At 44.3% G+C, this 22,541-nt stretch overlaps 1 protein-coding gene across 2 annotated transcripts; it reads left to right on the forward strand.

The window, feature by feature from the left end:
• The first annotated feature begins 486 nt into the window (after positions 1-486).
• On the forward strand, positions 487-17,612 carry LOC132390561 (oxidized low-density lipoprotein receptor 1-like). 2 transcript variants are annotated; one of them, XM_059963171.1, is made up of 7 exons: positions 487-628; positions 1,728-1,847; positions 9,865-9,981; positions 11,095-11,382; positions 13,535-13,677; positions 14,140-14,204; positions 15,761-17,612. In XM_059963171.1, the coding sequence occupies exons 1-7, from the start codon at positions 562-564 to the stop codon at positions 16,020-16,022; spliced, it is 1,062 nt and encodes a 353-aa protein (XP_059819154.1). In that variant the 5' UTR covers positions 487-561; the 3' UTR covers positions 16,023-17,612. The 2 variants fall into 2 exon arrangements, with proteins under 2 accessions (XP_059819154.1, XP_059819155.1); XM_059963172.1 differs by having other exon boundaries at positions 1,731-1,847.
• The last annotated feature ends 4,929 nt before the right edge of the window (positions 17,613-22,541 follow it).

Here is a 22,541-nt window from a genome sequence, read left to right on the forward strand (position 1 = left end):
GAGAATTTGTAGATGTTGGAGAAGGCGAACGAGAGAAGAGAGAGAGAGAGAGAGAGAGAGAGAGAGAGAGAGAGAGAGAGAGAGAGAGAGAGAGAGAGAGAGAGAGAGAGAGAGAGAGAGAGAGAGAGAGAGAGAGAGAGAGAGAGAGAGAGAGAGAGAGAGAGAGCCACTGTACGAGGAAGGCGAGGAAACCCTGTGGAGGGAACGAGTTTCTTAGGGAGGTGTTGACTTCACCCTCGGTTAAGGTTGCTCAGGTTTTACCCTGGGGTCGTGGTTTCTCTCTCACCTCTCTCTCCGCTAAACCCCATCTACTCCTCTCTCTCCTCTTTCACCTCACTCGCAGCAATCTCCCACCCCCCCCCAACTCTAATCAATCTCGACACCCTCTCCCATGTCCTCATGCTGTCTCCGCTCCGCACTTCCTCCCCCTGCTTCCTCTCTTTATCAGCTGTCCATCTGGAGTTTGAGGGTGTCGGTCTGACCGCCTTCTCAACACGGGCTTCCTCTGACAACGGTTCGTTCCTCTTCGTGAGCTCAGAGACACAGAGAGTCCTGGACAAAATGGACGAGGGCAAGACTTTAGAGAATGTGGAGTTAACAAAAATGGAGCCATTATCTCCTACCAGCGGTGAGTGGGGCAGAAACAAACCGGGGGGATAAGTTCCATTCTGTGTTTGATCCCGGGTGTGTGTGATTGGACGGGTGAATGGAGCCTCACTTACTTTCACTGTTCTGTTACCATCTGAGCAGATGGGAGAGGCGATGAGGAGAGAGATCTGTTGCAGGGTTGGTGAGGAGCCTGCACTCGGGGCAGGGAAGTTGAAGCAGGGAGGGATCGCTGTGGAATAGGATGAAGAGAGAGCGTTGAGGGAGATGTCAGTGAAGACAGAATGTCATCGGCAGGGCGGGGTGGAGGTTGTCCGGTTGGAGGGGTGTTGTGGAGGCGACATTGAGAAAGAAGCGCTGTGTGGATGAGTGAAGAATAGGAAACACCGGGGGAGGACTGCTGAGGATGGAGGAGAGTGGGAGGGACGCTGTACAATGTTTTAGCCTCACTCTGCCCTTTCTTGCCACACTCTATTCCCCTTTTCTCCACCTTGTCTCTCCCTCTCTCCTTTCTCTTGCACTCATATTTCTATACCTGTCTCCCTCTCTTCTTCCCCCCTACCTGCACATCCTTTTTTTCCAACTACCGTCCTCTCACTCCCTCTGTTCCCCTATTCTCGGCCCTACCTCTCTTTCATCCTCCCTGTCCACTTTGTCACCCCTTCTCTTCCTCTTTTTGCCCTTCTCTCTCTACTTGCATCTTACTTCGGTTTGCTTCTCTCCCCATCTCTCAACCCCGTTTGTTCCTCGTCTCTTTCCCGCCTCTTCGACTTTTTTCCCACACTTCCCTTCATTCTCTTTAATTCTCTCATTGCCGAAACGCTTCACCTTCCCCCATTTATCACGCCACCCGCCTCGCGCTCTCGCTCTTCCGCGTCTCCTTCTTTATCTCTGTGAACAACCTTTGCTTTCTCTCACCCTCTCGCTCCCTTCTACCTCTCTCAATCTATCCCCCTGTTCATCCACTCTCCCTGCTCCCACATTTTCCATCCCCCATCCCCCATCGCCTGTCCGTCTATTCCCTTCACGCTCGCTCTCTCCTGTTTCTGTCTCCCCGGCTCATCACCCTCACTACCTTCTCTCTCTCTCTCTCCCCCCCCCCCCCCCGTTTTGTCTCTCAGAAGACCCGATCTCCACCGGCTCAGAACTGAACGTTCCAGAGAAGGAAACCCCCATCGACGAGGCTGAGGTTCCTCCCATCGCCCCGGGGCCCGGCGAGGGGCCGGTCTCTGCACAGACAGGTCAGAGGTCGCAGTAAGACGTCAAGCAGGCGGGTGTCGCTAGTCATGCACCTACGTGCCCAAGTTTCTAATGCATCTTATTAGGCAACTTCCTCTGTCAAGCCGTTCCTTCAACGGGCCGCCATCCGGGTAACTAAAGGTTGCCACTCGCCTCCCTAAATAAATCTCTTTCTCCACTCAGCTTCGGCGTGAGGACTCTGGCCCTCGGTTCTCTGGGTCTAGTGGAAATTATTGCGTCCATTCACTCCGTCTCTGCCTCTCCTGGTGTTGTAAACCTCAGTGAGGTCATTCCTGCGCTCCACGGAATGACTTCCAAACCTGCCTGACCCCTCCGCGTAATCCAGTGCCTCGAGTCCAGACCACATCTTCGTAATGACCCTCTGCACTTATTCCTGTCCGAAGTGTTACAGGACTCCACCCTAATAATGATCAGGGAGACACAGGGAGTTCTGTATTTGCTGAAAAGTGCCTGCATTGTCTGATGTGCCAATTACCTGATTTCAGTAACTGTGTGCACACCAGATTAGTTAAACACTGTCGTTGGCAATAGGTCACGTGTTTGAAAATAAAAAAAAAACACATTTCCACTGGCTCTCCTCCAGGCCAGCATCCACTGATTGTCCTCTGACCAGCAAATCACATTCCTTAATTTATGGTTCTTTGTTCTCAGTCAGCTTTATCACTCAGAACGGTCACAGACCAACTTTCCCTATTTTGCATTTTATACCCAACCAAAGAACACCTCACAAATAACTTCAAATTTGGAAACGGTCCCTAGTTCACCCGATTGCCTGTCACGTCACTCATACTTTAAAACACTGATTAACCAAGCGACTAAGTCACAAAATGGAGAAAAAGATCTCTTCACAAAATGGCAGCCTTCATCTCCTCCATCATGGCTTACACTGTCCTTGATTCATTCTCATTCACTGATGTGCAGACTGCAGTTCTTTCCGGCCAAGAAATGAAATCCTTCCCAGAGCAGGGTGACCAAAACTGAACACTGTCCGACAAGTGCGGCCTGGCCCACGCATGCTCCTCTGCAAAGTGACCTCCCAACTCCTTCATTCAGTGCCCCGACTGGTCAAAGACAGTGTGTCAGATGCTTTATTCACTGCACTTTCTCCCTGTCACTCCAGCTTTAGGGATCTGTGTACTTGTAGCCCCGTGTATCTTTGCTCCACAATCCTCCCCAGGATCCCTTCAGTTCACTGTGGAGTTTACCCTTATTTGTCTTCCTAAAATCTGCAATCAAATTAGTCAGTCAAATACCCCATCAAATGGGAGAGGCAAATAGCCTGACTGGAGTCCCTATGCTTCATGTCTACGGTTCTGCCCTTGGTCGGCTTCTTGGCTCCACAGTCAGATTGGCATGTTCCTATGGAGCCCCGCCCATCTTTGCCGACGCACCACCGAAGGCAACCAATTATGATGCAGCTCGGCTTTGAGGGATATAGCTCCGTCCGAGACCGGAAGGAACTGCTGAGAGTCGTGAACACAGCACAGCACATCAGGGGAATCAGTCTCACCTCCACGGACCCTCTCTCTGCACTTCCCGCTGCGTCGCTAAAGCAGACAGACTAATAAAGACCCCCGCCATCACCTCATATCGGTGGAAGATACGAAAGCATGTTTCACCAACGTTAAACATAGTTTCACCCTGCTGTTTTCACACAATTGAACAGACCACTACTCCGATAAGATGCCCTCTTGACCTGAAAATTTATCTCGCCGTCGATAATGCGACGTCTAGTCTGCCTGAACAGCACCTTCTGTGTGACTGTGACACTTTATTCTGGATGCTTTCACTGGTTTACTGGTTCTACTCCAGTGATGTGATCTGCATCTATGGCATTCCACTGGGACCTCTCCTGTCTGTTATATATCTGTGGGGATGGTGAGGAGGGAGGACAGTGCGATAGACAGTGTGCAGGGAGTACAGTATATAACGTAAACCACTCTATCCATTTTCTAACCTCTCTCTCTTTCTCTCTTTCCCTTCTATTCCCTCCCTCCTATTCTCCCATTGGCTGTCTGCCGTGTGGTTCCACAGGGGTCTGTGTTGGGCCTGCTGATGTTTACAATGCTTGTCAATGACTCGGACCATGGCATTCATGGATTTGTGGCAATATTCGTCGATGAGTCAAAGATACGTGTAGGAGCGGATAGTGCTGAGGAAACAGACAGCCTGCATAGACTCTTAGAAAGTTTAGGGGGATAGGCAAAGAAGTGGCAAATGAGACACAGTGTTGGAAAGTGTATGGTCGTGCACTTCGTTGGATGATATAAACAAGCAGACAAATATTTAGATGGTAAGATAATTCAAAAGACAGAGAAGTAAAGGGAATTGTGAGGACTTGTGCAAAATACCCTAAAGATTAACCTCCATGTTCGGTCGGTGTTGAAGAAGGTGAATGAAAGTTTGACATCTAGAGGTAGAAAATGTAAGAGCAGGGATGAGATACTGAGGCACCAAAAGGCTCTTGTGAGACCACACTGAGAGTATTGTGTGCAGCTTTCCGCTCCTTATTTATACTGACGTCAGAAAGGGTTCAGAGAAGATTCACGAGAATAATTACAGGAATGAAAGGGCCACCGGATGAGGAACATCTGGCAGCTCTTGGGCTGTGTTCCCTGGAGTTCAGGAGAATGGGGGGTGGGGGGATTTCACAGAATCTTTGCGAATGTTGAAAGGCCGAACAGACTAGATGTAGAAATGTTCTTTCCCATGATAAGCAATTCTTGGACATGAGAACAGGTCTTCAGGATTGAAGGACGTCCTTTTGGATCTGAAATATGGAGTAATTACTTCTTTCTGAGGTTCTTTCTTTCTTTTTCAATTTTTTTTTCAGTTTCATACACACAAGAGAACAATAATATAACATAACATAACATTGAACCGGTTATAAATACACTAGGCTTGAAGTTAAGTTAGTAATAAGATATCAATATCTTATTGAAATATCAACAGAGAACGTCATAACATAATCAATCAAGCCTGTATTGATTGTATATGAAAAAAGGATAATCACAAAAAGAAGGGAAAATACAAGAAAAATAAATATTAAAATAAAGCAATAAACCTGAACTAACATGGGCAATAATAATAGTTTATATATATATACATGATAGTGTCAAGAACTCCGGAACTCCCTACCAAAACGAGGATAAAAGGAGAAAAGGTCTGAAAGAGGTCAAACTAACTCATATGAAAATGTCGAATAAACTGTCCCCAAGTTTCTTCACATTTAATTGATGGATCAAAGATACTTCTAATTTTTTCTAAGCTCAAACAAGAAATAGTTTGAGAGAACCACTGAAAGGTGGTAGGAGGGTTTACTTCTTTCCTATTTTGTAATATAGACCTCCTAGCCATTAGAGTTGCAAATGCGATCATTCGTCTAATCGAAGGGGAGAATTGACTACCATCCTCAATTGGTATACCAAAAATTGCAGTGATAAAATGGGGCTGTAAATCAAAATTCCAAACTGAGTAAGTGATGGCAAATATATCCTTCCAATAATTATGTAAGGTTGGAAATGACCAAAATATGTGAGTCAATGAAGCAACTTCTGATTGACATCTGTCACATTGAGGGTTAATATGGAAGTAGAATCGAGCAAGCTTATCTTTAGACATGTGGGCTCTGTGTACAACCTTAAATTGTATTAAAGAATGTTTAGCACATATAGAAGAAGAGTTAACCATTTGTAATTTTTTTCCCATTTTTCTGTTGATATAGTATATTGAAGCTCTTTTTCCCACTCTTGTTTAATTCTTCCTGACATTTCTGGTTGTATCTTCATGATCATATTATAAATAAGAGCCACTAAACCCTTCTGACAAGGGTTCAAAGTAAACATTATATCTAAAAAATCCATCGGAGTTGAGTTGGGAAAGGATGGTAAAACTTTATATAAAACGTTTCTGATTTGTAAATATCTAAAAAAATGAGTTTTAGGTAACTTAAATTTGTCAGAAAGTTGGTCAAAAGACATCAGACTACCTTCAAAAAAAGATCACGAAAGCATGTTATACCTTTCCATTTCCATACTCTAAAGGCTTGATCTATTAAGGAGGGTTTAAAATAAAAGTTAAATAAGATAGGGCTATCAAGAACAAAATTTCTCCGAGTGAAAAACTTACGAAATTGAAACCAAATTCGTAATGTGTGTTTGACAATAGGGTTAGATATTTGTTTATTGAACTTGGCTAAATTAGCGGGAAGGGAAGATCCAAGAACGGAGAATAAAGAGTATCCTCGTGCATCATTACGTTCCAAATTTACCCACTCTGGGCATAATGGAGAATCCAACTCATGTTTCCAGTAAATTAAGTTTCGGATGTTATTCGCCCAATAGTAGAATCTAAAGTTAGGTAAAGCTATACCACCATCTTTTTTAGGTTTCTGTAACTGTTTTTTACTTAGCCTGGGATTTTTATTTTGCCACACAAATGAGGAAATTTTAGAATCTATGTTATCAAAAAAGATTTAGGAATAAAAATTGGTAGAGCTTGAAATAAATATAGAAATTTCGGTAAAACCATAATTTTAATAGCATTAATCCGACCAACCAATGAGAAGGATAAGGGAGACAATCTAGTAGTAAGTTGTTGAATTTGATATAACAAAGGTAAGAAGTTCAATCTGAATAAATCTTCATGTTTCTTGGTAATTTTTATACCTAAATAAGTGAAGTTATCAGTAACAACTTTAAATGGTACCCTGTTATTCAGTAAAGTTTGCGCATTTAAAGGGAATAATTCACTCTTATTCAAATTTAATGTATAACCAGAGAAGCTACCAAACTGAGCCAACAAGGATAGAATAGCGGGAATAGACCTATCAGGATCAGAAATATATAACCACAAGTCATCAGCATATAGTGATAACTTATATAACTTCTCATTACGGGTAATACCAAAAATATTAGGTGATTCACAAATAGCAATGGCTAAAGGTTCCAGTGCAATATTAAATAATAGAGGACTTAAAGGATAACCTTGTCTCGTGCCGCGAGATAATTGAAAAAAAGAGGATCTAGGATTATTAGTAAGAACAGAAGTAACAGGTTTATAATATATTAGTTTAATCCATGCTATAAATCTGGAGCTGAAATTATTTTTTTTTAACGCATTAAATAAGTATGTCCATTCAACTCTATCAAAAGCTTTTTCAGCATGTAATGAAATGACACATTCTGGGGTTCTGGGTGAAGAGGTATAAATTATACTAATCAATTTTCTAACATTAAAAAAGGAGTACCGGTTCTTAATAAACCCTGTTTGATCTTCTGAAATAATCTGTGACAGTATCTTTTCTACCCTAATAGCTAGAATTTTTGTAAGAATCTTTGTATCTACATTTAGCGATATAGGGCGATAGGATGCACGTAGGGTAGGGTCCTTATCTTTTTTAAGAATTAAGGAAATAGTAGCATCATAGAAAGACTGAGAGAATCTCTTCTTAATAAATGCATCATTGAAAATTTCACATAACCAAGGGGAAAGCAAAGAAGAAAAAGTTTTAAAATATTCCACAATATAGCTATCAGGGTCTGGAGCTTTCCCTGAATTCATTGATGAAATAGACTCTCCTATTTCAGCCACAGAAATAGGAGCATCAAACAAACTCTGATCTTCAGCTGTCAGTTTAGGAATATTCAAGTTATTTTAAAAATTATCCATCATGGACAGATCGCCATCAGATTCTGATTGATAAAAAGATTTATAAAAGTCTTGGAAAGTTTTATTAATTTCTTTATGACTAGTAGTCAAATTACCATCTTGTTTACGAATTTTAATAATTTATTGCTTAGTCGAAATAGCTTTTAATTGGTGAGCTAATAATTTACCAGTTCGATCACTATGAATTGAGCTCTGGTCTTAATTAATTGATTCTCAATTGAAGAAGATAATAATAAGCTATGTTCCATTTGAAGCTCAACTCTCTTCTTATAAAGTTCTTTGGTAGGAGTCACGGAATAAATTTTATCAACTTCTTTAATTTTAACCACAAATATAGCTCTATCAAGATACCTTTGTTTTCATTTACCAGCGGAATATGAGATAATATGTCCGCGAATAAAAGCCTTAAAAGAGTCCCAGAATATTCCTCTGTCAATCTCTTCGGTATAGTTTGTTGAAAAAAACAAGTCAATTTGCTGTTCTGTGAAGGTGATAAGTTCTGGATCTTGAAGCAAAGTAGCATTGAGTCTCCAAGACCTAGTGTTAATGGAGGAATCCGATACCTTAATAGACAACTTCAAAGGAGCAAGATCCGAAATGGCAATAGAATCATATTTACAATCAATAACATATGTTAATAAACGATGATCAATAAGAAAATAATCAATTCCAGAATAACTATGATATACATGTGAAAAAACGAAAAATCTTTAGGATACAAAAAATGTCATATTTCAGCAATTCCCGAATCAACCATGAAAGGAATTAATAACTGAGGCTGATCTATTCGGAAGAGTACGAATAGGTTTAGATCTATCCATTAAGTGATTTAAACAACAATTAAAAACTCCAGCCATTATCAACATATGTTCATTTAAATTAGGAAGGGAAGTAAATAAACGTTTAAAAAATTCAGGGCAATCAAAGTTTGGAGCATAAATATTACCTAAAGCCACTTTTCGATTAAACAGTGAACCAGTAATCAACAAAAATCTGCCCTGTGTATAGAGATAGTTTCCTGATGTGTGGACGAAATTGAGGGGTCTTTAAAAATAGGCACACCCCTAACTTTGGCAGTAATATTCGATTGAAATTGTTGCATCCTCTAGAACCGAAAAAACCGATGATTATCCTCCCTCCTAATATGAGTCTCTTGTACGAAAATAATATTAGCATTTAGTCTGTGGAATACTTTAAATATTTTTTTTACGTTTTATCGGATGGTTTAAACCATTAGTATTCCAGGAGATAAAATTAATAGACTTATCCAGCATGCCAATAAGAATTGTATATATCGTAAAAGGTTAAAAAGACAGATAACCCATAAATCAGGAAGAAGGGGAAATGATTCAGGAGCAACCGGAGAACATGACACTTCAACAATATTAATAATTTGAAGTCGGCCCATAAACTAAAAGCAAAAAAATAAAAAGCAAAAGCGTGAAAAGAGACCCCGACCCCCTCCCCCGAACCCTCGAAAGAAAGCCAAGCGGCAGGCGCACAAACTAACACTAATATTACCCCCATATCAAGATGGCAGCTCCACGGAAAGGTAAGAAGAGACTATACAACACCCAGGTTTAGATGAAGGGTTGATAAAAAATGATATATCAATCAAAAAGAGATAAAAAAACATAATATAATAAGACAAAAATCATTGATAAAAAAGAATAAACATTAAAGTTTAAAAAAAGTGTAATATGTCTTTAAGAAAAATCCCATATTCAAAACAAGTAGATGACGTGTTCCAAAGGCAAAGACTTATGGGAAGAAGAAACGACATTTTGAAAAAGCCATATTACAAAACATAAATGTAAATTCACCAATCAATCAAAACAAAGTTAAAAAAAAGTCATCAAAATAGAATAAAAAGAGGATTCTATGATCACTACAATACAAAAAAGGTCTAAAAATCCAAAACATTCATCCCACATTCAAGTACAAGCAAACAAATAAACGAGCTCGGAAAGCAAAGTCTTATGGGAAGAAGAATCTTAAAAAAGTCATACAAAGTATAAATCTTACTCTGAGTATAAACTCTGAGATTCGCTGGATATCTTAAAGCTTGTTTAAGTCCGATCTGATGAATCTCTGCCATCACTGGTTTCAAAGCGATTTGAAAGTGGTTTCAAATTTGCTTTCAAAGCAATGTGGTTTCTCATCACATCAAATGAATAATCTTCAACAATACGAAACTTATTGTTTCTGTGAGAAAGCATACCTTTCTGACGAGCCAAGCGAAGTAAGAGCTCTTTCTCCCGGGGATAATGGAGGCGGACAATATCTGCTGCTATATCTTGGTTTTATGGTCGTGTGATCTCTCCACAGCTGCGCATGAACAACAGTCGAATCTGAAGATCGGAAATAGACCGTACCGTCTGATTTGCCTACTCTGCCTATTTACAGCCGCCCTCATCATTATTGTGGTCGCACTCTCGATCCATGGTGAGTGGAATGGGCTCCGGGTGGAGTCAGTCCATAAATAAGGAGAGTGGAATATTTGTTATTGTAAAACACCAGAGTGACACTGACACGCTGCTTATCGTAATACCGATTAAGTCCCATCACAATAACACGGACACAACCCTAACCGTGATAAAAACACAATCAAAACTCGTCCTGACACCGACACGCCATTCATCATAACATCAACAATGCTGTCACCGTAGCACGGCCACGACCTTCAACGAGAAACAGATACATATCTGAGCACGACACGGACACGACCATCGCCGTGACACACACGTGGCAGTCACACTGACCGCAACGTACCCCTCACTGTAACATCGAGATGCCCCTGACTGTGTCACTGATAAACTCCTCAAGGCGACACCGGAACACACCTCACAGTGACACCGGCACGCTCCTCTCCGTGACACTGATGTACCGTACACCGTGACTTCTTCACTCTCCTCAACGCGATCTGCCCCACTGCGCGCCGTGACAAAGACTAGTAAGCCACCGTAACATCTATTACCGTGACAGTAACACCCCTCGGCATTACGCCGATGCACCGCTCACTGAGGCAATTACCCACACCTCACCCTGACACGGGCAATCCCGTCACCGTGATACAGACACCTGAATTCACAATGACATCGACTCACACCTCAATGTGACACTCTCGCACACACGCCGTGACCATGACATACCTCTCACGGTGACAGAGACACACCGCACACCATGTCACAGATACCCCTCACACCGTGATATCATCAGTCTGACATATCCCTCCCTCACCATGATATCGAGATCCACTTCATTTTGACCAGTTAAACCACTCGCCAGTACAGAAGAAAAAAAAAACACTTATCACAGTGGCACCGAAACGTCCCTCGCGGCAACTCTGACATATCCCTCACAAAGACAGGGTCTCAACCTTCACCACGATTCTGACGCTGAATACCCCTCAGTGTGAAACAGACATTCACGGTGACGCCGCCACCCATCTCTGTGATGCCGTTCAACTTGTCACTGTCACAGCAGTCTCCGTGACCCGCTCGTTTGCGTGACTCTGACACACTGTAAACGATAAACATCCTTAACCATCTCTTTCAGTATCACTGATTCGTCAGTCTCAGATCACCTCCAACCGAGACTACCATCTCCTTTTGGAAGATTATAACGAGATGAACTTAACCCTTGAATCCAAGATATTCGAGATTTCCCACCTGAATCTCTCCCTGAGATCCTGTCTCAAGAATCTCTCTACGCTCAACTCTAATCTGTCCGATCATAATCGAAGGCACAGCGATCTCCGTCACCAGTTCACGGAGATGAAAACGAAGATCAGATCTGACAATGAAGTCGAGGCTCGATTCTGTCAATCGATGACTAGCAGAAGAGGTGAGTCATCATCCCCCTCTTTCACCCGCTCCTCCTCCGAGGACAGGCACAGAGAGAGGAATCTTTACTCTGCGCCTGTCTCTAGCAGTGTGTGATGTGATCGTGGAGAGGGAGCTTCACCCTGTGTCTGATCCATGGAATGTGTGATGGGATAGTGCAGAGGGACCTTCCTTCTAAATTTAACACTTTAGTGTGAGATGGGACAGAGCGGAGTGAACTTAGTCCTGTAGCTGACTCAGGGAGTGTATAATCCTGTGGATTGGAGGGTTGCGGATTTTGCTCCATGTCTAAGAAAGGGAGTAGGGATAGAGCAGGAAATTATAGATCAGTGAGTCTTACTGTTTATGTTGATGGAGAATATCCTGAAAGGCATAATGTGATTATGAATAATCAGCATGGATTTGTCAAAGGGTGTGACGAAAGACATTGATGAATATAGAGCCGTAGATGCAGTGCACATGGATTTCAGCAAGGCATTTTATAAGATACCCCATTAAAGGCTGATTGATAAAGTAAGTAGGCATGGAATCCAAGCGGACATTGCTTTGTGAATGCCGAACACGCTGGCCTACAGAAGGCAAAGGCTGTTTGTAGACGGGTTATATTCTCCATGGAGGCCGTGAACCAACGGTGTGCCTCAGGGTTCGCTTATGGGAAACATACTCTTTGTGATTTTTTATAAATGACCTGGATGAGGACGTGATAGGGTGTGTTAGTAACTTTAGTGATAACACAAAGGTAGGGGGCCTTGTGGACAGTGTTGAGGGCTGTGATAGTACAGAGGGACATTGATAGGATGTAAAACTGGTCTGACAAGTGGTAGATGGAGTTCAACCCAGATAAGTGTGAGGTGGGTCACTTGGTTACGTCAAATATGATAGCAGAATATAGCATTAATGACAGTGGCGGTGGCAGTATGGAGGATCAGAGAGGGCTTGGGGTCCGAGTCCATTGGACATTCAGAACTGCTACGCAGGATGACGCTGTGGTTAAGAATGCATGCGGTTCATTGGCCTTCATCAATCGCGGGTTTAAGAAACGAGAGGTAATGTTGCAGCTATATTGTTCCTTGCTCAGACTCCACCTGCAGTTTTGTGCTCAGTTCTGGTCACCTCACTATAGGAAGGATGTAGAAACCATAGAATGGGTGCGAAGGAGATTTACAAAGATATTGAGTGAACCGGTCCTTTTCTCCCTGTAGCGGCGGGGGATGAGCGGTGACCTGATAGATATGATGGGAAGCATTGATCTTGTGGATAGTAAGCGGCTCTTTCCCAGGGCTAAAGCGGTTAGCACGAAAGGGCATATTTTTATTGTGATTGCAGTTAGGTACAGAGCAGATGTCGGGGTAAGCTTTTATTTCACGCAAAGAATGGTGAGTGCGTGGAATAGACTGCCGGCGACGGTGGTGGAGGAGGAAACGATAGGCCAATTAAGGGACTCCTGGATGTATACACGGAAATTTGAAACAATTAAGTCTATGTTAATAGAGGTGTTTGGAAGGTAAGGAGATGTTCGATACAGCTTTGTTGGCCAAAGAGCCTGTATTGTACTTTAGGTTTTCAATATTTCTCTTTCTATGTCTCCAATGCGATGACAGGGTTGGAGGTTCCCTCCGTATCTGACTCTAAGTGTTTGTGATCAAAATTGCAAGGGATCTTCACTATATACCTCTTGGTGGGAGTGTGTGATGCGACTGTATGAAGGCAATTTCACTCTGTGTCCAACACCTGCAACGTGAGATGAGACGGTGTGTAGGAAGTTACTCTCTCACACTGACCACTGCAGTGTGTGAGGGGACAGTGTGGAGAGAGATTCACTCTATGTCGGACCCCGGGAGTGTGTGATGGGACGGTGTGGAGGGAGATTTACTCTGTGTCTGTTCCCCGCAGTGTGTGATGGGACAGTGTGGAGGGTGCTTCACTTTATATTTGACATCGGGATTATGTGATGAGACAGTGTACCGTTACATTCACTCTGTGTCTCACCCCGTGTGTGTGCAATGGGACGTTATGGAGGTAGCTACTTTCTGTAAATAACTGCAGATGTGTGTGATGGCCGGTGTAGAGGGATCCAGATTCTGTGTTTGATTCCCGGCGGATGCAATGGGCTGATGGACAGACATTCACTGTTCCTTATTTCTCATTTCCAGAGCAAGAATGTTCCAAGGACTGGATCCGAAATGAAGACCGCTGTTATTTCATATCCACGTTTACAAGATCTTATGATGAGGCGAAGCAGCATTGCTGTAACTCTGAATCAATCCTTCTTGAAATAAATTCCACTGAGGAAGAGGTATGTGTAAAATTGACGGAAGAGATATCAACATCGGAGGAAATCTCCCTCCACACCGTCCCATCACACAATCCTGGGTTCAGACACAGAGTGAATCTCCCTCCACACCGTTCCATCACACACTCCCCGGGTCAGACACAGAGTGAATCTCCTTCCACACCGTCCCATCACACACTCCCGGGGTCAGACACAGAGTGAATCGCCCACCACACCGTCCCATCACACACTCCCGGGGTCAGACACAGAGAGAATCTGCTTCCACACCGTCCTATCACACATTCCTGGATTCAGACACAGAGTGAATCTGCCTCCACACCGTCCCATCACACAGTACACGGGTCAGACACAGAGTGAAACTCCCTCTGCACCGTCCCATCACACACTCCCGGGGTCAGAGTTAGAGAAGCAATCCTTAAATTAAGCTCGATTTCAATTCTTAATTATAACAATTTTACTTCACAGCATTTTGTTAACTACACTGTCGGCGTCCAGGGCAATTCATACTGGATTGGAAAATGCAAAGACGGGTGAGATTTGTGGTCATTCGAGGTTCTGCTAGGAGCCCGGGCCAGGGGATTAGTTTGGGGACTGACACGGGTTCCGGGAATGGACTGTGCAGTGGAATTAGTTTGGGGACTGACACGGGTTCCGAGAATGGACTGTGCAGTGGAATTAGTTTGGGGACTGACACGGGTTCCGAGAATGGACTGTGCAGTGGAATTAGTCTGGGGACTGAGACCTTGCTGGTTGGAAGTTTTTGGGAAACGGATACGGGGCTGTGGCGAGAGAGTTTACATTTAGATTAATATGTGGAGAGTCTGGTGTCTATGTTGAGCGAATGGGGAAAAGAGGTCAGTTTGAGGACTGCAAGATATCTGTGGTGGGAGTCGGGGTACAGGCAGATTTTGGGAACTCTAAGTTTTCAATGGTGAGGTGTGGTCTAATGTTTGGATTTGGGGGACAGAGAAAGATCTGCGGAGAGAAAATGTGTAAGTGGCGTATTTTGGGGACGAACACTGTGAGGACAGAGTGTGGCACTAGGATAATTTGGGATTCACACCGATCTGTGGGGAAAGAGTGGGCAATCAGATTAGTTTGGAAACCGACGCGGGCTGCTGGTGGAGTGTGTGAAGTGGAATGCATTTGTTGACTGACGTGGATTGTGGGAAGGGACAGCGAAGTGGGACTGCTTTCGTGATTGGCCCAGGTCGGTAGTTAGATGTTTGGGCAGAGGGACTATATTGGGGACTGGCTCGTGGCTGTCGGGATAGAGGGGTACAGTGTAAGTATTCTGGAGACCGACACGGGGCGGCGGAGAGCGAGTGGAGCAGTGGGGCTCTTTTGGGAACTGACACAAGTTCAGGTAGAGAGTGAGGCAGTGGGAGTACTTTGGCGACAGACAGATCTGTAGTTACAGAATTTAGCATTGGGATTAGTTTGGGCATTGACAGAGGTCTGTGAGAAAGGAATGGGAAATGGGAGTGTTTTGGTTTCTGCCACAGGTCTGGAACAGGAAGTTTGGGCAGTGGAATTATGTCCGGGACTGGCCCGGGGTTGTGGGGGGTGAGTGGAAAGTGGGAGTATTTTGGTGACCGACACGGGGCCGTGCGGAGAGAGTGAGACAGTGTGTGTACTTTGGTCTGACACTGATCGGTGGAGTGATGGTGGGAACTGAGAGTACTTTGAGGTAGAAAGCCGGCCTGTGGGGTGACTGAACCAGTTGGAGTATTTTGGAGACTGATATGGGTCCCTGGGAAGAGAGTGGCACTGTGGGTGCATTTTGGGTCCTGTGGGGAGAGGCTGGGGTACTGGGATTATTCTGGCGTCCCTCACCAGTCGGTGGGCAAAGGGTGGGGCATGGTATTAACTTGGGGACAGACACATGGGTCCAGGGAGACAGTGGGGCAGTGGAAGTATTCTGGAGACTGACACAGGGCTGCCTGGGATAATGGGGTAGTGGGAGATTTTGGGGTCTTCCACAGGTCAATGATGAGGGTGTGCGTCAGTAGTTTCGGGGACTGACATAGGGCTGTCTGCTGGAGTTGTGTTGCCCCTTTTGACCTTGTTTCCCCCTCCTTGACAGGGACGTGACCTCTAACGTCGTGTACAATATCAGCGCTGGAAAGTTCGAATGCGGTGAATGTAAATCCAGAGAAGGTCATAGTTGCAATAATGATCAGCACCGTTTCATCTGTGAGAAGTCGGCACCCTTGTGCCCGGATTTTGCTGAAATGATCCTGTTTCTCTGTGAAGAGCCGCCGGGGTCGACTTATATTCAGGAGCAACTCCCTCTTTCTCCCCCATTTCTCTCTGCGTCTCTCACTAACCGGTCCTCTCTTCCCTAACCCCCGCCCTATTCTCCTCTCTCCTTCTATCTCTGTCTTACTAGCCATCTCGCCTTCTCTTTACCGTCGTCCCTCTAAACTCTCTCTCTTATCCGCCTCCCCAACTATCTTCTCTATTGCATGTTCGTTTTCCTTCATCTCGCTTTCTTGCCCCCGCTCTCCCATCTCTTCTCTTCACACTTTCTCCCAGGATTCTCTACTCTCTCGCGACCTCTATCTCCCTAACCCACTCGGTCATTTATCTAAATCAACTCCATCTCTCTTTTCACTTTCCAGCTACTCTCCCCTCAATCATATAACCATGTAACAATTACAGCACGGAAACAGGGCGTCTCGGCGCTTCTAGTCCGTGCTGAATGCTTACTCTTACCTATTCCCACCTACCTGCACTCAGCTCATAACCCTGCATTCCTTTCCTGTCCATATACGTAATAATATTTTAATATCAATATCGAACCTTACTCTACCACTGCTACATGAAAGCTCGTTTCACACAGCTACCACTCTTTGAGTAAAGTTCCCCTCGTGTCATCCCTAAACTTTTCCCCCCTAACTCTCAACTCATTTCCTCTTGTTTGAATCTCTCCTACTCTCAATGGGAAAAGCCTACCACGTCAACTCTATCTATACCCCTCATAATTTTAAATACCTCTGTCAAGTCCCCCCTCAACCTTCTGCTCTCCAAAGAATACAGACCTAACCTGTTCAACCTTTCCCTGTAACTTAGGTGTTGAAACCCAGTTAACATTTCTCGTAAAACTCCTCAGCACTCTGTATTTTGTTGACCGCTTTCCAATAATTCGGATACCTGAACAGTACACAATACTCCAAATTTGGCCTCACCAATGCCTTGTACAATGTTAACATTACAGCTGTTACGTACCGTGGGTATCTTGTTCTTGTCACATGAGCATGATGTAATTGTTCTTCTGGGGATGATCTAATAGACTTGTAATGGTAGAGTGATGTATTTTTTTCGCCAGTGAGAGGTCTTGTGATAGTATTTATGTCTACAGGGTAACAGTAGAACCCTTCCCTATGACGCAGGTCAGTTTGTGTTTGTATTCGTCTGTCACTCCGTCCTGCTACATATTCGATGTTATGACTCAGTTTTGTTTTAAAGAGAAGATATACTTTCTGCCTTAAGTCTCAAAGAGAGTTGCCGTCAGTTTTGCTACAATACTGCCAGTTTACTCCAGTCGGAGAGTGAAGATCTAGCGAAGTTCGGGAAGCTGAACGATCGAGGAAAGTTGTTGTCGACGGTGAAACAGGTTCGACCTGATTTAACCTTCGGATAAGGAGTTAGTAACCTGTGTCCAAGATAGCTCCTGCTGAATCAGCAGAAAGAGTTGGATGCAGAGTTTTGCCAACGAAAGTTCAGGGACTTTAAGCCGTTTTATTTCCTTCGCCGTGAATCCTTCGCGAAGGGCATATTTCGGCATCATTAGTAACGTTGGAACGTAGGTGAGGAAATTGTTACTTCTTGGAAAAACTCTCCGAACTCACTGTGTAAATCATTTGGACGTTTGCATTATTACTTCTAAGAACTGTGTTTGCATTATTGCTTTAACGTTTGCTCGAGCTGCCGTACAGCCAGGACCTCCAGTTAAGTTAGTCCTTGGTTTACTTTTTGGCTTTTCTTGAGCAGTGTCTAATAAATGTTTCATTTGTTATAGAAAACCTGTCTCAATGCTATATTCATTGTTCAGGTGCCATAACACAGTCCAAACCCTTTGCTAAAGGCCAGCAGACCAAATGCGGTCGTCACCACCCTATCCACATGAGATAGCACTTCAGGAAACTAAGCAACATTCTTCCTAAATCACTCTGTTCTACTACATTCCTCAATGCACTACCATTTGCCATGTATGTCCTGTTCTAATTAGTCCTACCAAAATGTAACACCTCACACTTATCAGCATTAAACTCCATCTGCCATCTTTCAACCCTCTCTTCTAACTGGCCTAAAACTCTCTGCAAACTTTGAAAACCTACTTCATTATCCACAACGTCACATAACTTAGTATCACCTGGATTCCTACTACTCCAATTTACCACCCCATCATCCAGATCATTAATGTATATGACATAAAACATTGGACAGAATACAGATCCCTGAAGCACACCACTGGGCACCGGCCTCGACCTGACAAACAGTTATCCAGCACCTCTCTCTGGCATCTCCCATCCAGCCACTGGGGAGTCCATTTTACTCCTTCAATATTAATACCTGACGAACGAACCTTCCTAAATAACCTTCCGTGTGGAACTTGTCCATATAGACAACATCCACTGCTTTACTCTCGTCAAATTTCCTTGTAACCGCTACAAAACATTCAATAAGATTTGTCAAACGTGTCCTTCCATGCACAAATCCACGTTGGCTGTTCATATACAGACCCTGTCTACCCAGATAATTATATATACCATTTCTAAGAATACTTTCTATCTATTTACCCACTACTGACGTCAAACTTATAGCCCGGTAATTGCAAGCTTTACTCTAAGAACCCTTTAAAGACAATGGAACCAAATGAGCAACACGCTGTTCCTCCGGTACTATCCCCGTTTCAATCGACATTTGAAATATTTCAGTCAGAACACCTTCTATTTCTACACTAACTTCTCTCAGAGTTCCAGGGATAATCCTGTCACGACTGGAGATTTATCCACTTTTATTTAATTTAAAATCGTCATAGTTTCCATTACTTCCCTACTTGTTTCCCTTACCTTACACAATTCAATTTCCTTCTACTTAGTGAATACCGAAGAAAATAAATTGTTCAAGATGCCCCCCTCCATCTCTCTTGGCTGCACACATAGCTGTCCACTCTGACGATCTTTATTTTTACCTTACTTCCCAAATAATCCTCATATCTTCTTTTAGCTTTTCTAATTTCTTTCGTAAGTTCCGTTTTACATTCTTTATATTCTCAAGCACCTCATTCACTCCATGCTGCCTATATTTATTATAGATCTCCCTGTTTGTCGGTTTGTCTCTTATTTATTTTTCAAACCAGTTTCCAATATCCCGTGAGTACCAGGTGTCTCTCAAATCTGTAACTTTTTCTTTCAACCCGAGAGGAACATAAAGATTATGTACCCTCAAATGTTCACCTTCAAATGAACTCAATTTCTCTATTACATCATTCCGAGAAAGCGATTCGTCCCAATCTACTCCTTCAAATTCCATTCGCCTCGAAGTAAGTCCTTCACCAATCAAAACACTCAAACCTGGGTCCAGTCTTATCCCTCTCCATTATTCTTTTGAATCTGACGGCATTGTGATCACTGGACCCGAAGGGCTCTCCAACATATGCCACCGGCACCTGACATATCCCTTTCCCGAACAAGAGATCCAACACTGCCCCTTCTCGAGTTGGTACCTCTATGTATTGCTGCCAAACACTATCCTGCACACGTTTTACAAACTCCAAACCGCGCAGCCCTTTTACAGAATGGGCTTCCCAGTCTATGTGTGGGAACTTAAAATCTCCCACAATGGCAGCCTTGTGCTTACTGCAAATATCTGCTATCTCCTTACAAATCTGTTCCTCCAGTTCTCGCTCCCCATTTGGTGGTATATAATACATCCCTATAAGTGTTACTACACCATTCCTATTCCTCAATTCCACCCAGATAGTCTCCCTAGACGAGCTCTCTGATCTATCCTGCCAAAGCACCGCTGTAATATTTTCTCTGACAAGCAATACAACTCCTCCCCCTCTTGCCACTACGATTCGATTAGACATGAAGCAACTAAATCCGGGAATATTTAGTTGCCTATCACATCCTCTTGAAACCATGTTTCACTAATAGCAAAAACATCATATTTCCGAGTATCAATCCATGCTCTAAGCCCGTGCACCTTTCTTAAAATGCTCTTAGTATTAAAACAAATACATTTAAGAAATTCTCCACCTCTTACTCTCTGTTTATCCGTAATGATACAAACAACTTTAATATCTTATTTTTCTTCCCTCTCCCCTAAATCTTCGGACTGAGCGCTCCCCCTCTCTATCACCTGCCTATTCTCACTCACACGCTGTCTACAAGCTATTGTAAACTAGCCTCCTCTCTCCTAGTCTCTTCATTTTGATTCCAACCTCACAAGCCATTCTAGTTTACAGTCTCCACAGATGCCTTAGCAAATCTCTCCGCCAGGATATTGGTCGCCCTACGATTCAAGTGCATCCCATCCTTTTTGCACAAGTCACATCTACCCAATAAATGGTCCCGATGATCCAGAAAGTTGAATCCCAGCCTCATTTTCCAAACCCTCAGTCATGCATTTATCCTCCACCTCATTCCATTCCTACTCTCACTGCCGTGTGGCCCGGCAACACTCCGCATATTACTACCTTTGCGGACCTTCTTCTCAATTCCGATCCTTACAGCCTATATTCTCCTTTCAGGACCTCTTCGACTTTTCCAGCTGTGTCATTGGTACCAATATGTACCACGACCTCTGGCTGCTCACCCTCACACTTCTGGATATCTTGGACGCGATCAGGAAGATCCCGGACCCTGGCACCAGAGGGGCAAACTACCATCCGGGTCTCCTGATTGTGTCCACAGAATCGCCTGTCTGACCCCCTCACTGTCGACTCCCCTATCAAAGAGGTGTACTTATTGTCAAGGGGCCGAGACAGTGGGGTCCTGTCTCGAACCTAAACCATCTCCTTCCCTCTCCTAAACGTGACCCACTTGTCTGCCTCCCGTAGCGCGGGTGTGACCACCTGCCTGTACCTCCTCTTTATCACCTCCTCACTCTCCCTGACCAGACGAAGGTCATCGAGCTGCAGCTCCAGTTTCCTAACACGGTCCCTGGCGCAGCTGTACACGTCCGGGAGACTAGGAGACTAAAGGACCGCACAGATCCGACAGCGAGAACAACAAGATGCCCTCTCACTCATAATTCGCTCTTTCCTCAAATAACAGGAAACATTGAAAACTAAACCTATCTTGCCCCGCCCGTTTCCGCCCAAGCATCTAGTCAGAATGCTCCCAGCGACCATTTGCTGGTCTTCAACGAAATGCAAAATCATCTCAAACTGCTGATGTTGTAATCCCGTCTGTAACGAGAGAACAAAGGATGACTGGGATGGTGATGAAGACAACTGCTCATACTCAGACTCGTAACAAACAAGACGACACTAACGAAATCAAAGGTAAATTCAAAAGCGGGAAGACAAGAAATGGATCTCCTCCAATTGAGCAGAGAGTGCTCAGTACGAGGCCTTTAACTGTAGATATTCCATGAAGGTATATTAGAGGAAACACTTGTCAGTCTGAGGCTTGAAGTGAACGCGACAGCTAACCACACTCCGGGGAATGTCCGACCCGAAACTCGGATGCCTGCCGCTCTTCGGTCGGGATCGTGACACCTCCGTGTTTGCGTGAATGTGTTGGACTGAGGATAGATCCACTGAGACGCCGACATCATTGCTGTGAACCTCCTTTCAACCCTCTCCAGTGGAACCACATCGGACTGGATTATGAAAGAGGCGGAAAACTGCTGACGATACCGTAACTTAAAATTAAATCCTTGCTCTGGAAATGAATACTAACCTAGTATTTGCCTTCCGCACTACCGTCTTCTTAGAAAACCCAGACTGTTAATTGGCAAAGGTTTTCAGTGCCCTCCCAGGTAGACCATCAGGATCTGTTGCCCCGCGAGGGTTCACCCACCTGAAGGATGATTCTTACATCGGCTTTCGAGACACAGAAGATAGGGGGGCGAGCAGAGCCGATCAATGTGCCAATCTCCAACGACTTGTTCAATTGCAACGTGACTTCCCAACGCGTGTACGTACTCAACCTGCACGTCTGCATCATGTACTCCCTCCTTTACACCCTCACCGTTTAACATCACCTTATCCCTCCACAAAAATTCTCCCTTTCTCCGTGACTCCCTCCATCCTCTGCACCACTCCCGGGTCTCGTAATTCTATCTATTCCCTTCACCCCTTCCCCTCCATGATCCCTTTGCTCTTCTACACCCAGCCAGCCTCTGTCAACACCAGCAGCCCCTGCACCCTTACTTGTCTTCCTTCCTCCCCTGCGAACCACGTCGTCGTCAACCCTCCCTCCGAGACGACCATCCTCGACACCGTCAGCCACGACTTCTCCTACATCCCGACCCGTTTCCGCCACGGCCATCTTCTTCTACAAACCCTGCCAACATCACCATTCCGACCCTACACTCTTTGCCGTCTCCGCTATCTCCCCATTCCCCGACTCCTCTAGCCGTCTCCCTGACACGATTGATCCTTTGCAACCACCCATGGATTCGATAACCCTCTTCCTCCTCTACACGTCTCCCTCACTCTCTCTTTATCTGGAATTCTGGGGAGAAAGTGGGACAGGTGACGTCTGGTGTTACACCACCCAACCCGCTTCCATTCGATATCGATCTCTCGGTTCTGAGCCCCTGTACTACTGTGTGTGCACAGGCCGATCGTTTGGTTCCACTACACTTCCTCCCAGTGACTGATATCTCACGACCACGGTTCGGAG

The sequence above is a fragment of the Hypanus sabinus genome, unplaced genomic scaffold (genome assembly GCF_030144855.1).
Source record: "Hypanus sabinus isolate sHypSab1 unplaced genomic scaffold, sHypSab1.hap1 scaffold_951, whole genome shotgun sequence".
In the NCBI taxonomy this organism is placed as follows: Eukaryota; Metazoa; Chordata; class Chondrichthyes; order Myliobatiformes; family Dasyatidae; genus Hypanus; species Hypanus sabinus.